We start from the raw sequence: 16,252 nt of genomic DNA on the forward strand, positions 1-16,252 counted from the left end.
TTGGCAAGTGGGGTGCACTCAGCCTTAGTGAGCAAATTGAATAGCTAGTTGGTTGAGAAGTAGCAGCTGCTGTCACAAAAACTGACAATGGCCAGCAGAGCGATACGTTGACTAGGGCTGTTGATAAAATTTCAATATATCGATATTTTTTCCAAAAAATGGTGATATATGTTGGCGATATTCTTTTCCACGATGTATCAATACCGAAATGACAACATCAAGGGCCGATATTTTTATTCTGTATTATATTTTTCACAATTTTTGGTAAATATTTGAAATTGTTCTTTTGAATTTGTAGTAGAACATAATTTTACTTTCACTGTGTGAAGGAATCTTACTACTTTTTGAGCTTTCATCACACCCAGTCTTTCTCTTTGTGTGAAGCAAGTATAGGTGACACAAAGAAGTCTGACTGCACGGAGTGTTGTGATTGGAATAACAGCATTCCCAATGTGAAGAAATAGAACACATGATATGTTAAAAAAAAATTTAATGGAAATGCACGTCAGCATTCTTCAAAAGCACTTTCTGAAAATGATTAACAAAAATCTAAGTGACAAGACTGGTTTTTACGGTGGTTGGAGACATGTGAGGGGAAATGCTGATGTAATCGGTGCTCGGTGCTACCTACAGGAACAGTAGTGTTCAACTTCATCATGCAATTTTGACACTACAACTGCTAGGTTGCTGGTGTTGGCAGAAATGAAAAAACAGGGAAGTCGGCATGAAGTGTTTTGGACAAATCTGATACTTGAAGAAACTGAATGACAGACACCTTTTATTGTGCCAGTTACGTGCAGTTACCATTGTTAGCAAAGAGGTTATCGCTAAGCTTGAATGTGCCTCGTTTACCTTTCAATTCCTGCTCTGAGGGGGATAGGCAGCCTGCTAGCTTGTTGATGAGCAGAATATGTAATAATAAATCAATACTTAAAACATACAGCTCTAAAACTGGCATTGTATTTACAATGTGTAGCTGATATTTTTATAGGCCAGTACATTGATATTTTTTTCATTGATATATCGATACTCTTTTTCGACATATCAATGGTCAATAATGATATTTTTAAAAATTTTGATATATTGGATTCCCAATATTTTTAAAAATATCAATGGTCGTAGTGCTGACCACACACCCCTCCATATCTGCATCTAGTGACACCTATAGGCTGAGGATGACATAGCAGATTGTTTGTACCATTAGGGTCTTCTGAGATCTGTTCGGACGGGTTTAGAGTATTTTTATATCACAATAGGCTTTAATTTTCAAGCCGTTGCACCATTTCCATGGAAAAGAAGTGTGCATTAGACCTTGGTAGTATTAAATCCAGGTGCTGTTTTTTCTTCAATAGACATGAATGTGCAGCTAAGCAATCATTTCCAAAATAAACCTGTTTCTTCAGTTATAGAATTATTCTGTGATATTTCTTTAAACCTCTTTTTAAATTCCTTAGCAATGTCTGAAGGGATCAAACCAACCTGAGCTATCCGAGAAAGGTGCTGTATCGTCCTCTTCGTTTGTTAAATCTGCGTATAAGCTCTTGGCTTTAGCTTGAATAGCAGCTTTGGCTAGAGGTATGTGCTGTTGGTTGTGGTGCTCAGTCCTATGGCTTAGCACTTTTTCCATTATTTCCATCACCTCAGAGGAAGATATGGTCACATTTTAGTTACTTGAAGATAGAACAATTCTTTGAATTGATTCTGCCTAGTCATAAATATTTCTCACAGTGGATTCACTAAGCCCCAAAGCACGCTGAATGTCAACGATATGCTCACATTTCTCGTAGCAATCCAAAACTTGTAACTTTGTTTATAATGAAAAGGATCTTTGTACATGCTTCGTCCTCTTAGCAGGCACACTTTCTTTCCCTTTACCTAACATTTTAAACACAGAATCTGCCCAGTGCAACTTCAGAACTCTACTGAAATGAACTGAAAATTCTCATCTTGACAAACATGACAGATGCTACCTGATTTATTAATGACAGATGATGAACATTCAAATTCACTAAAGCATTGCTGCTTCCATGTTCTGTTAACAGATGGCTGCACTGAACTTAAAACAAAACTCGTGTGTGTGCGAAAATGCAGATAACTAATCCGTGTATAACAGGGTCTACCTGTATGTACATTTACTTTCCATAAACATATCAGTGAAACTTTCAACTGACTTATTGTGCTCTTTTAACACCCCACTCAATTGCTCCCAGAAAATTCTCATGCTATTCTGCTTCTTATAGCATTGCAGGAGAACTTGTTTTAAATGCTCATATGTTTGTGGGTTTCTCAACTCTTCCTTATATAAAACAAATGCTTTTGCCTCCCCTGTTAATCACAACCTAGCTATTTGCAAAAGCTGATCATCTGTCTAAAACTCACATCTTTGCTACTGCTTCCAGATCATCCAGGAAAGACAATACGTTATCAGTTGGTTTGCCAGAATGGAAATCATCAAGCTAGTAACAGCTGAATCCAAAAATGTAGTAGCCAAAGTGGATGATGAGCTATTGGCCTCCATAGCAACCATTTATTTATGCATCTCATTGTAATCTGCTGACAGTTGCTCTACCTGACTTGTTAATGACTGAATCGCCTCCTGTCTCGGAACACCCTGCATCATGGTCTCTGTCTTTGTGGAACCTTTATCCGTATCCACAATACATAGTCAAATAGACTAAGAACAACAATACCTTGACAAATAATAGCTTAAATACTCACAAGCATAGAATATGGACTTTCAGCTTAATCATGAGCCACTTTGACTTGGTATCTTGCTTGGCAGTATGGCCATAGTGGTGGCATGTGAAACACTCCACTAATGCCTAATAGACTGCACTGCAAGCACATTATTGGCTCCAAATAGTGCTTCCTGGTATTGCCACAAAAATATGACAAATCAGCTGGTTTCTCTGGCCATGTAAATGTTGCTTCTTTGTTATGATGACAGTCCTCACTTGAACCTGTCTTAACTGCACACAGAAATAGGAGAAGAGAAACAAAACAAGTTTGTCAATTCATCCCACTGTAACTCTTGATCTGACAGCTATGGTTGGCTGCAACATGATGCTGGTCCAGCTGCAGATGTCTGTCGCAGATGTCTGCCTCTGACACCAAAATGTAGAGGCCCGGGATGGATAGACTCTACAGTGCCATGGTTGAGTTGAAACAGTGGGTAGTCATCGTGAAGATGACTGATGGTTGCTCAAGGAAACATGATTAATAGTCATACATTTTACTAGCACACAAAGTCTACAACTCTAATTACTACACTCTGCAATGGCAATGTTCCCCTCTGCATCCTCCCCCCCCCCCCCCTCCCCCCATCACCACCTCCACAACTGAGCATATGTTGACACAGCGAGTGTGGTGGCACTAATGCAACAGGCAGCCAGTGACTGGCATGATGTCAGCAGGTAGGTGCTAATGCTGGCACGCAGAGTCTGCAGCAGCATGTGTACTGTCTGGGCACAGCCCTACAACTCAGGGCATGATATGTCAGTAGGCACAGAGTCCCACTATGATTCTTATAATGGAAGACAACCCTCAGCAATGGTGTCTGCCCTTGCAAGCAGAGGCATACAGCATCAGTATGCCCACCCAGGTGTAGGTGGTAAAGTGATGGCACCACCCTGATCTCGAATGCCTGCCTTCCAGGGCTAGTCCAGTCCACAAAAGAAAATTAGGAGAAAAAAAATTTGTGTACAGTGGTAGGGGGAGATGTGATGAATAACGTACAAGAAATCCTGACTGGTAGGGTGTGACCTTGGGGTTGGAGGGACATTTAAAGTTAACTTTTTCATGTTTTTCTTGGCTATATCGAGAACTGTGGCTTATAGTGAAAATTTCCTACAAAAAGCTCCTGTTCATTTCTTTTCTATAGGACTAATAGTTTTGGTTTTGCAAGGCATGGAAAAATTGTAGGTTATTAAAAACAGTTTTTTAATGGTATAAAATTGATGTTTATTGAAAAATGAAGTGGGTTAAGAATAAGTAGTAAATTTTTGTACCACATCTAAAGGCAGTAGAACCATATTAAGGGATAAATTTTATTCTGGTAGTGACAGGGTAGAAAGGTGGAGGTGGAGGTTAGAAGCATGCAGATTGTTGTCATGAACTTCCCTCCTTCATAGGTCTGCAAAATGAAGATGAGCAGGCAGTTCCACATGATCTTTATTGCACTACATCACAAAAAGTAACTAAAGGATGTTAACCAAGGTTATGCTGATCCTTCCACAGCTTGCCTGATGAATCACTGGCAACACAGTGTGCAGACATGCCCGGGGTTCTTTATTTTCTGCAAAGTACACTGACACTACATGGACTACAGATGTTGTTGTTGTGGTCTTCAGTCCTGAGACTGGTTTGATGCAGCTCTCCATGCTACTCTATCCTGTGCAAGCTTCTTCATCTCCCAGTACCTACTGCAACCTACATCCTTTTGAATCTGTTTAGTGTATTCATCTCTTGGTCTCCCTCTATGATTTTTACCCTCCACGCTGCCCTCCGATACTAAATTGGTGATCCCTTGATGCCTCAGAACATGTCCTACCAACCGATCCCTTCTTCTAGTCAAGTTGTGCCACAAACCTCTCTTCTCCCCAATCCTATTCAATACCTCCTCATTAGTTATATGATCTACCCACCTTATCTTCAGCATTCTTCTGTAGCACCACATTTCAAAAGCTTCTATTCTCTTCTTGTCCAAACTATTTATCGTCCATGTTTCACTTCCATACATGGCTACACTCCATACAAATACTTTCAGAAACGACTTCCAGACACTTAAATCTATATTCGATGTTAACAAATTTCTCTTCTTCAGAAACGCTTTCCTTGCCATGGCCAGTCTACATTTTATATCCTCTATACTTCGACCATCATCAGTTATTTTGCTCCCCAGATAGCAAAACTCCTTTACTACTTTAAGTGTCTCATTTCCTAATCTAATTCCCTCAGCATCACCCGACTTAATTCGACTACATTCCATTATCCTCGTTTTGCTTTTGTTGATGTTCATCTTATACCCTCCTTTCAAGACACTGTCCATTCCGTTCAACTGCTCTTCCAAGCCCTTTGCTGTCTATGACAGAATTATAATGTCATCGGCAAACCTCAAAGTTTTTATTTCTTCTCCATGGATTTTAATACCTACTTCGAATTTATCTTTTGTTTCCTGCACTGCTTACTCAATATACAGATTGAATAACATCGGAGAGAGGCTACAACCCTGTCTCACTCCCTTCCCATCAACTGCTTCCCTTTCATGCCCCTCGACTCTTATAACTGCCATCTGGTTTCTGTACAGATTGTAAATAGCCTTTCGCTCCCTGTCTTTTACCCCTGCCAACTTCAGAATTTAAAGGAGTCAACATTGTGAAAAGCTTTCTCTAAGTCTACAAATGCTAGAAACGTAGGTTTGCCTTTCCTTAATCTAGCTTCTAAGATAAGTTGTAGGGTCAGTATTGCCTCACGTGTTCCAACATTTCTACGGAATCCAAACTGATCTTCCCCGAGGTCGGCTTCTACCAGTTTTTCCATTCGTCTGTAAAGAATTCGCGTTAGTATTTTGCATCCGTGACTTATTAAACTGATTGTTCGGTAATTTTCACATCTGTGAACATCTGCTTTCTTTGGGATTGGAATTATTATATTCTTCTTGAAGTCTGAGGGTATTTTGCCTGTATCATATATCTTGCTTACCAGATGGTAGAGTTTTGTCAGGACTGGCTCTCCCAAGGCCGTCAGTAGTTCTAATGGAATGTTGTCTACTCCCGGGGCCTTATTTCGACTCAGGTCTTTCATTGCTCTGTCAAACTCTTCACGCAGTATCATATCTTCCATTTCATCTTCATCTACATACTCTTCCATTTCCATAATATTGTCCTCAAGTACACTGCCCTTGTATAGACCCTCCATATATTCCTTCCACCTTTCTGCTTTCCCTTCTTTGCTTAGAACCGGGTTTCCATCTGAGCTCTTGATATTCATACAAGTGGTTCTCTTTTCTCCAAAGGTCTCTTTAATTTTCCTGTAGGCAGTATCTATCTTACCCCTAGTGAGATAAGCCTCTACATCCTTACATTTGTCCTCTAGCCATCCCTGCTTAGCCATTTTGCACTTCCTGTCGCTCTCATTTTTGAGACGTTTGTATTCCTTTTTGCCTGCTTCATTTACTGCATTTTTAAATTTTCTCCTTTCATCAATTAAATTCAATATTTCTTCTGTTACCCAAGGATTTCTACTAGCCCTCGTCGTTTTACCTACTTGATCCTCTGCTGCCTTCACTACTTCATCTTTCAAATGGTTCAAATGGCTCTGAGCACTATGGGACTCAACTGCTGAGGTCATTAGTCCCCTAGAACTTAGAGCTAGTTAAACCTAACTAACCTAAGGACATCACACACATCCATGCCCGAGGCAGGATTCGAACCTGCGACCGTAGCGGTCTCGCGGTTCCAGACTGCAGCACCAGAACCGCGCGGCCACTTCGGCCGGCTCATCTTTCAAAGCTACCCATTCTTCTTCTACTGTATTTCTGTCCCCCATTCCTGTCAATTGTTCCCTTATGCTCTCCCTGAAACTCTGTGCAACCTCTGGTTTAGTCAGTTTATCCAGGTCCCATCTCCTTAAATTCCCACCTTTTTGCAGTTTCTTCAGTTTTAATCTACAGTTCATAACCAATAGATTGTGGTCAGAGTCCACATCTACCCCTGGGAATGTCTTACAATTTAAGACCTGGTTCCTAAATCTCTTTCTTACCATTATATAATCTATCTGAAACCTGTCAGTATCTCCAGGATTCTTCCATGTATACAACAGATATGAATTACTAATAATACTAACACAAGAAACACATATGGATAGAATCTGAGTACAAGTATATATCTGCACACTGTTCTATAATGCTCGAGGGATATTGATTCTTTGTCATCCTGCATTGCAGCTGTAGTGTTCTCTCAGTGCTTGCTTTTAAGTTTATAGACAGACCATATCTCCCCAGCACTTTCTGTCCAGTTTTCTTGTGAGTAGGCAAAATAACTTCACTGATCTTGTGTTTATAAAGTGGACTTATTTTTAGGTTATTGAGGGAGTTGTTCTTTTCAGTTGTTAAGTGAGGTGTTACGTAAAAGAGTTCAACAAGTGGAGCTGTCAACTGTCTACTGCACCAAAGAGCCTCTCCCTAACATGCTGTCAATATGTATTTGACAGCGTTGATTTCATTGTCTCCACTAACTTGTTTTTTTTTTTTTTTTTTTTTTTTTTTTACTTTACTTTATCCAGTGCATCATTCCAGCCCAACATCTGACAAGGCCCAGAGGCTTAAACAGGCAGCCTCCGTAATTAAGGCACTTTAAATATTTCAATGCAAGTCAAGCAATGCATTGCAGGAAATTCTTATTCTAAATTTAAACTTGGTCATTCCTGTTCCATCAGACATTATCGGCACCCACCATGTGCAATATACTGTGGGTGTGTGGTAAGTGGCTCCACTCTGTGCAGGCCACTCAACAAGTGTCAGTAGTTCTTGAATGGAAGAGATTTTTGCTGTCAACTAGTAGCACTATTAATGTTGAGAAAAGTGCTGTAACTGTTTGTCATTCATTAATTCACCACCAAGTGTCTGGAACATAGTTGCACAGCTTTACAATATGCTGTCAACAGCCGACAGCAGAAAGATCAACATGTATCAAGCCAATCCTTTTGCCACCAACACTACATAGGTCACTGACAACATCACATTTAAAAATTAAACACTTCTCAGATATTGTTTGTAGGTGCGTATTTTACATAAAAATTCACTTAAAAACTACAAATAAGTACTCACTAAATAAACTGGAAAAAAAACCTCCACTACATAACACGAACTCAGTGAAGTTATTTAGTCTACATACATGAGAGAAATAGATGAGAAATGCTGGGGAGATATAGTCTTATCTGTAAATTGCAAAGCAAGTAGCACTCTTGGTGAAGTCTCCTTTCCCAAAAGAATGCTAGAGCTGCTGTACAGGATGACTAAGAATCAATTTTCTCTCTAGCATTTTAGAAAAGTGTGCAGAGATTTATGTAGATTCTGTCCACATACATTTCTTGTATTAGTGTTATTAGTAATTCATATCCATAGTCCTTGTAGTGGTAATGCACTTTGTGGAAAATATACAACCCTAGGCATGTCTGCACATTGCGTTGTCAGTGCTTCATAAGGTGAGCTGCAGAAGGGTCTGCATAACTTAGTGAAACACCAAGTTATACTTTTTGTGACTTAGCACAGTAGAGAGAATGAGGAATTGCCTGCTCAGTAGACCCATAAAGGAGGGAAGTGCATGACCAAAATCTAGTGACCTACCTCCCCTCATGCTTCTAACCTGCACCCCCACCTTTCCACCCTGTTACACCCCCAGAAAACAATTTATCCATTACTAGGGCTCTATTGCTCTTAGATGTGGTAGACACATTTAATATTTGTTCTTAAACCACTTCATTTAACAGCAGACAATAATTTGGTACCATAAAAACACTATTTTTAATAATCTGCAATTTTTTCCATCCCCTGCAATGCAGAAAATGAATCCTAAGGAACGTGAATAGAACATTTTCATAGGAAATTTAATGTAGTTCAATTTCGTACTGGGAATCATTCTTGCTGGATGCTGCAGCATCAAGATATTTAAGAGAAACCTAAAAAAGGAACCTTTACACAACCCCCACCCCTATGCTCACATGCCATCAGTCAGGATTTTTACTATGCTGTTCATGACACTCCTCGCTACCAATGTACAGAAATTTGTGACTGCACGAATTTCTTCCCCAGTCAACATATTTTGGCCTTCATTGACTGGGCTAAACATAAGGTGGTTGTGGCTGGTTTATGGCCAAGGCTAGGAGGTGCCAAGTCCACAGTTGAGGACTTAGAACAAGCAGTGGGCCTGTCAATGGTGGAGGCCAAATCTCTTGTTGGCTGCCTGTTGCCTGATGTAGTCCTACCCTTAAAGTTGGTGCTGCCAGACTGAGATGAATTTGACTAAAAATGATGGGTATTTATAAAGATTCGGCATCTACTTGTTTTTCTGAAACACCACATCTAACCACACACCAAAACAAGCCCATAGTTTGGGGATGTAGTAACCAGCCTGTCAGTGTTGTTGTTGCTGCTGTATTGACGTTATTGTGGCCCTTTTGCATCAGCTGTGGCAGTTGTGCTATTTACTTGGTAGCACTGAAAGACAGTGGTGATACTACACATTCTTTTATGAAATGAAGAAATGTTTATATCCATAAATTATCATTTAAGTCACTTTTTGTGGCTTTATTTGCTACTGTTGCTTATTTAGATTTTTTTTAAAAAACCTTTATTCTATAGACAATGTAGGTTTATGTATTTTATGAATGTAATGTGGTGGAACAAGAAAGAATCAGAATGAAGTAATATGATAGATAAAAAATTTACTCACCAGGTGGTGGCAGGAGAATACATATATAAAAAAAGGTTTTAGGTATGCAAGCTTTTGGAGTCAGTGGCTCCCTCTTCTGGCAGAAAGTTTGAAGGGCAATGAAGAGGGGCAGAGTTGTGAGAAACTGGTGTCTGAGGGAAGAATACAGATGGCGCGTGTGGTAAAACAGGCCCCGAGGTCACGACTGTCATGTTGTAGAGCATGATGTACAATGGGATATTGTGTGTTGCCGGTATACACCCTCTGCCTATGCCCATTCATCCTAACTGATAACCCTGTGATCGTACCTGCTGCAAGACTTGCCTTATGCACCCCCCCCCTACCACCACCTATACCAGCCTTGTAACTCGCAAAACATATACTATGGAATGGAGAGCCACCTGTGAAAGAGCATGTTTCATGTACGAGCTGTTATGTAAACACTGTTAGGCCTTTTGCATCAACATCACCAAGTTATCAGTTAGGTTGAATGGGCATAGGCAGATGGTGTATACTGGCAACACACAATATCCTGTTCCAATGCATGCTCTACAGCATGACAGTTATGACCTCGATGCCTGTTTCGCCGCATGCGCCATCTTGATTCTTCCCCAGACACCAGTTTCTCAGAACTCTGCAGGCGGGAACTAGCACTACAGCATGCTCTTTGTTCTCGCCACGCACCTGGCCTTAATTTACATTAATTTCTTCCATCTCAGCATTTCTGCACAGTAACTACTCCTTTCTTCACTCTATTTTATTTTCTACACTTTTCGTTTTCTGACCCGTATATTTTTCATTGCCCCTTTCCCACCTCTATTACATACAGTGCACTTAGCTGTTCAGTTGTATTACCTCGCTCACTCATTTTATCAGGAACCTCTGCCTTGCATATTATCCTGTCTTTCACCTTTAAGCTCTCAGGTTTCCAGATCATGTCCGATGCAGTCCCCAACGATCAGTCTTTCCTTCTCATGCCTTCTGGTAAGTCTTCCCTGACCCACGGTCTGGGTGACTTTTTTGAGCTCTACACCTTTTCCTAAACTTCTTCAGTCCTTTTCCTACACCCCTCTTCCTTACCCTTCACCCCTTCCGCCGGAAGAAGGAGCCACTGGCTCTGAAAGCTTCCGTACCTAAAACGTATTTTTACATGTTTGTTCTCCTGCTGCTGCTTGGTGAGTAGATTTTTTTTTTTGTCTGTGTTATTACTTTATATTATCAAAAATTGATTACTTTTGTTGTTATAAAGAATCAGAATGAGATATAATAACAATGTGAATATTAACCTACAAAGTGTACATCAGTTGACCTTGTCAAACATTGTGGTAATATGTGGCGTAGATATTAAAGATATGTTATTTCAGATCTTTCAAAGTAATTGTTTAATAGTTTCTAAAGTGCTGAAATGATTTGCTATTCATGACATCACTGTTGCTCTTTGCTGGTCAGTGGAGTATCTATTGATATTTAGAAACTAAAAATTCATATAATGTTTTACATAACTGCTTATAATTTTCAGGTTAACTAATGGGAGATCTGGATATATACTGCAATTTCAGTAAATGTCGGAAACGTTTGAGCAGAATTGCTTGGATAACAAGTTGTTCCCATGCATTTTGCGAAGAACATGGCGATAGTGAATTTTCACAAAAGCTTGATGACGTGAAAACATGTCCAACATGTTCCACCTCTTTGTGTAATAAGTATGATATTGTTAAAGTGGATTTGAATCCATCACCACAGTTCAGATCGGTAATTTGTTTTTGAACTTGACATGTTTATTCATTGTTCCCATATTTTTCTTTGTAGTGTGTTATTATTTTGAAATTTTCTTATAGTAGCTTACGTGTTGGAGTTCTTGGCTTCAGAGTGCAGTATATTGTCCACTAAAAAGTAAACTGCAAAATGCTGTTGATAGAATATGTCTGTGTTCAATATAAAATCATTAGCATTCATTTTATTGGCATACAGGTGTCATAGGCATCTTGGTCATCGACCAAGTCTTGACAAATTCCAGTGCAGCCAAAACGACTCTTGAATACTTGTAGTCAAATGAGATCACGATAAAAGTTTCATTGGCCTCTAAAATTCTACACATTAAATGAAAGTCCTGTATATGATAGGAGTTAAAGACTGGTACAATTTTAGCCGTATGAGTTGTGGTCATTAAGACATCAGCGGTGTGAAATCCTTTGGCACTCTGTTGGCTCTGTTGGGACAAATTTTTCTTCAACTATTTTGCTGCAGAAATATTTTTTTTCTGCAAGTATTTTATTATTATTAACAGAAGCGTAAGCCAATATGTATTTCACATATCACAAACAATTATTTTAATGTGTTTGATGTTACCTGTCATCTAGAATTTAATTGCAGTACTAAAGATAATGTCCAAACTATGAACGAAATGTTTATTATATGTAGCAGTGCACTTATTAAGTGCCACTACTCTCTGGTATTGGATTTCTCCAGCTCATCGAATTTAGTCTTCTGCTGCCCGACGTCTCACTGCTAAGTTTGTCATAGGCTACAACTCGGAATTAAATTAGACTGCTCATAATACAAGGTGTCCGAAAAGTCTTTCCCTGATTACATAAATTGATAACTCAGGCTAGAAGTAAGATACAAATATGAAACTGGTGTCTAATTGTTTACAAACTATCAAAGTTTTTTCACACATCAGTAAACTTCCACTAGAACATAGCACATCTAGGCGGTATTCAATTTCCTTCCACACATTAGCCAACATCACTGGAGGGATCAATTTAACAACTGTGGTTATCCGTTGCCGCAGGGTTTCAAAATCTGGTACACATGTTTGGTAGACCTCGTCCTTGACATAACCCCATAAAGAAGTCTAATGGGGTTATGTCAGGAGAGCGTGGAGGCCAAACCGTTGGCCCATCACGACCAATCCATCGCCCAGGAAAGGTCATATTGAGATAGACACGGACGTCCATACCCCAATGAGGCAGTGCACTGTCTTGCTGAAACAAAGACATCGGGATGATACTGAAGCAGCTGAGGAACAGCATACAGTTGCAACATGTCCAGATACACTGCAGATGTGGTGGTAGCCTCAGCGAAGAAGAATGGCCCAATAATTTAATCGTGCAATAGCGTGCACCAAACATTCACCTTCGGACTGCCTCTGGTGCACTCCATGACCTCGCCAGGGGGTTGTGAACCCCAAATGCGCACATTATGGCGATTCACTACTCCACTGACAAAAAAGGTCACTTTGTCGGAAAAGGCAATTCGTCTGAGATAAACATCATCGTCCTCAATACATGGTAGCATATCAACTGCAAAGTCATATCAATGTGTACTGTCATTGGGCAACAAGGCCTGAACAATTTGAACTTTGTATGTACGAAACAATAAACGTTTGTGTAAAATGTCATGGAGAGAGCTTTTTGGCATATGTAATTCTTGTGAGGTCCTGTGCACCGATTTCTTCGGACTTCGCAGAAAAGACTGCCTTACAGCTTCCACCCTCTCTGCTGAGGTTCTTGGTCGACCAGACCTTGGAAGGTCAGCAACCGATCCTGTGTTCTTGAACTTCTCATACCAGGCTTTAATGCTCTTGACATTAGGTGGATTCCTTCCAAATGTTGTCTGGAAGTGTCTCTGCACTGTGGTTGGTGATCGTGTCTCATGGTACCACAGGACACACTGTGCCTTCTCCTGTCTGGTTAACATGTCTTCTTGGGCACTGCATCTCATCCACTACTTACGTACTGCGAACCTTTTTAAAAAAAAACTTTGATAGTTGTAAACAATTCGACACAAGTTTCATATTTGTATCTTACTTCTAGCCTGAGTTATCAATTTATGTAATCAGGGAAAGTCTTTTCGGACACCCTGTAGATCGTTCGGTAGTTGTCCCAGCAATGACACGATTTTAGATTGGAATCTGGTAAACATTATCATGCCTAGAAACCTCAAAAGAAGGAAAATACTTTGGGTGTATTCTCCTGTATTCTTCAGATACAGCCACATTTGTATCTAATTTTATTAGGACTTTTCAAATTGTCAAACTTTTAGAATTCCAAATTTTAAAAGATGGCTGACTTTCAACAATACATTAAATTAGCTACAGAAGAGTATTCATTACTCATCTACTAGATCAGAGAACTAATACCAGTGTGTCCTGTTACAGTTGATTAATTGCTTATTTGTAAAGTCAAGACAGAAACGCTATGCATCACAGAGCTCTTAGCTCCTCTCTCGCAGTCACAAATCAGAGATTCTACATTATGTAGAAATTTAACTAAAACGTTTATACAGTTTGTGTGTCACCATGTACTCTTTATATTGTTTGAATCCTTACACAATTTCACAGGAATTTCATTCAAAAAAATGTGAATACTTGCACCTTATAGCTGGAAAATTATTAAGGAGAGGCAATATTACAATGGGAATGAAATTTTTCTTAGATTAAATTTCATTATCACCAGGTTTCAAACTTGACAAAATATATTATTTACTCTCATTAATTACAATGTAGTAATAATATAATCTTTTGACCTTAGGTATCTGGTATTGGCATGCTACTGTTAACTGACGATGGTTGGCCCTCTACTAGTCACAAAGGTTACATTTTGATGGCTAGTTTGCGATGGTCTGTCATACACAAAATTTGTCTCTCCCCATTCGGGTGCGAGCATGCAGGGAAACCTTGGAAAACTTCATTTGACAAACAAATACAAAATTAGAATTCATTAATATATGTAAGCCAAAATACGTAATTTGATTAGTCTATTATAACCTTGTAGTTGGTTTAAATATTGATAATATGTGGTGATTAGTTTTGTTACTCAAGCTAGAAGTAAATTACTAAATGTTTGTCACAATGACACTACACACATTTTGCAAAACATGAATCTGTGAAGAACTTTGAATATGTTGTGTGACAGAGATATATGTTGTTGGTGGAAGCTGTTGTGCTCCTATAAGAGCACTCCATTGGGTAGCCACACACAGTGAATAGAGAACAATGTTGGGCGGTGGTTGTACGGAAGATGAAGATATGGGTGTGGACTGGAAGGGAAGTCTTTCCTGAAAGTGGAACGTGATAGTCTTCAGTAAATAGCAAGGGACAGACCTCATGGCACCATGCTCAACATGTTGGCCTGTGAACACATAAAAAATTCACGACACATATAGATATTTGCTCAGGGTTGTAGTCTTAAAGAAAAGCTGATTAGTTCACAGTTGATTTCTGTCTTGACACATCAAATTCAAAAGAAGCAACAACAGATGACTTTACAATAATTTTTGCAGAAAAAGTCTTTCTCTTTATACTGTTTGATGTTCATTTCTCTTGCAGTGAATTGCAGACTACTTTGACAACTTTCATTGTTGTTTGTATTACTGTCACAGAGTCTCACTCAGCATTATGAAGGTCAAGATAACTGAGACATTCGGTCTCGTCAGTGACAACAACTTCTGCTTTACTGGCCCAAGATTTTCAGAAATGACTGGAATAACTCACAGTTCATGCCTTGAGTCCACATTTATGATCATGCCACATTAAATGCAGTGGATATCAATTGCCACACCATATAATAGACTCAAATCATCTCCATGTGAAGTTCATTGTTGTTTGTTTGTGGTCCACTCAGTTACTTTACGGAACTTGCAGTTCTTAAATTCATTCATTTCAACTGGAGATTACATCACAATAATACAAGTTAGTCCTGTCGAACCAGATAGAGCACAGCTCAGGAATTTGCTGTAAACCTTTCACACTCATCTCTGAATTCAAAATTTTGAACAGAGGGCTCGTACATGGTAAATAATTACCAACACACAGTCTAACATCTCCAACTACACAAACCTGTACCAGCGACAAACTAATCTTACTGGTAAGTGGCATATAATGTTTCTTTGTTTCCAGAGAGAAGTTAACCTGCTTTTGCCATTGCATTGGCATAAATTATATTGAATGAAATTCATTGTCTTTGAAAAATCTCAAGTGAGAATAACTTTAACAAATTGTTGAGACTTCTTTTCAAGTAGAACGTATTCGAGCATTGAACATTCTGTTGGAGAAAGGCTGAAAACTAAATGCTACAACATGATCATCAGTTGACTTATCCTAACTCGAAATTTGAAAAAAAATTTATGTACACCTATTACATTTACATAGATAACAATTAATCCATCACAGAAAGCTAGAAAGAATCTATATTAGTTTATGTACATAGGCGTAGATATTACATGTACATGGAACACAATTAATCCATCACAGAAAACTATAAAGAGTCTTGATTAGTATATATACATAGACATATAAACAACCCAATATTACGCAATATTAGGTCTGAAAAGAAATGATTAGTAATTTGATTTAATTAATTATAATTACAAATTGACATAAATATTATTATAAACCTTGAAATATCATCTCACTTAGGTGAATCCTTTTCATCATTTCACATTCCTTATTCATTTTACCTTTTAATATCCTTGTGAGGATGAACCCCTTTTACTCTGTTGAGTTCTGGATATTCAAGTAAATAAGCACCTGGATGTAGGATTTGTAATATGCCAAAGAGACCTGAATATAGCAGCTGCCACTTCTTGCTTCATCGTGTTAATAATGATGAGTGGGGGCGCGTCCTTAATAAAACTTTTGCCCCTACTTTGAAATTCTGTTTCCAAACTCTCTTACAATCATACTGCAGCTTTCTGTGTTTTACTTTTTCTTTTTGATTCACAAGGACTGTTAGTACTTTCTCTTCCCATTGCTGGTTTTTTGCTGGCATCCTAAGTGTTTTGTTAATCCACACATTCTTTTTTGAATGTCAGCTCTGGTTTGA

The 16,252-nt window shown here is 38.9% G+C and overlaps 1 protein-coding gene across 8 annotated transcripts in view; it reads left to right on the top strand.

The window, feature by feature from the left end:
* Positions 1-16,252, top strand: part of LOC126252467 (E3 ubiquitin-protein ligase CCNB1IP1-like) — a 185,749-nt gene that overhangs the window by 39,026 nt on the left and 130,471 nt on the right. For 6 of the 8 annotated variants that reach the window (XR_007545845.1, XM_049953371.1, XM_049953378.1 and 3 more), the window contains one exon: positions 10,948-11,180. The exons of the other annotated variants lie outside the window; for them this stretch is intronic. Coding sequence is in view for 5 of the 6 variants with exons in the window: in XM_049953371.1 (XP_049809328.1) it covers positions 10,956-11,180 (225 nt within the window). In the remaining variant the exon portion in view is untranslated. The remainder of the gene's footprint in view (positions 1-10,947; positions 11,181-16,252) is intronic. 8 annotated transcript variants of the gene reach the window in all.

Source organism: Schistocerca nitens, chromosome 1 (assembly GCF_023898315.1).
Source record: "Schistocerca nitens isolate TAMUIC-IGC-003100 chromosome 1, iqSchNite1.1, whole genome shotgun sequence".
In the NCBI taxonomy this organism is placed as follows: domain Eukaryota; kingdom Metazoa; phylum Arthropoda; class Insecta; order Orthoptera; family Acrididae; genus Schistocerca; species Schistocerca nitens.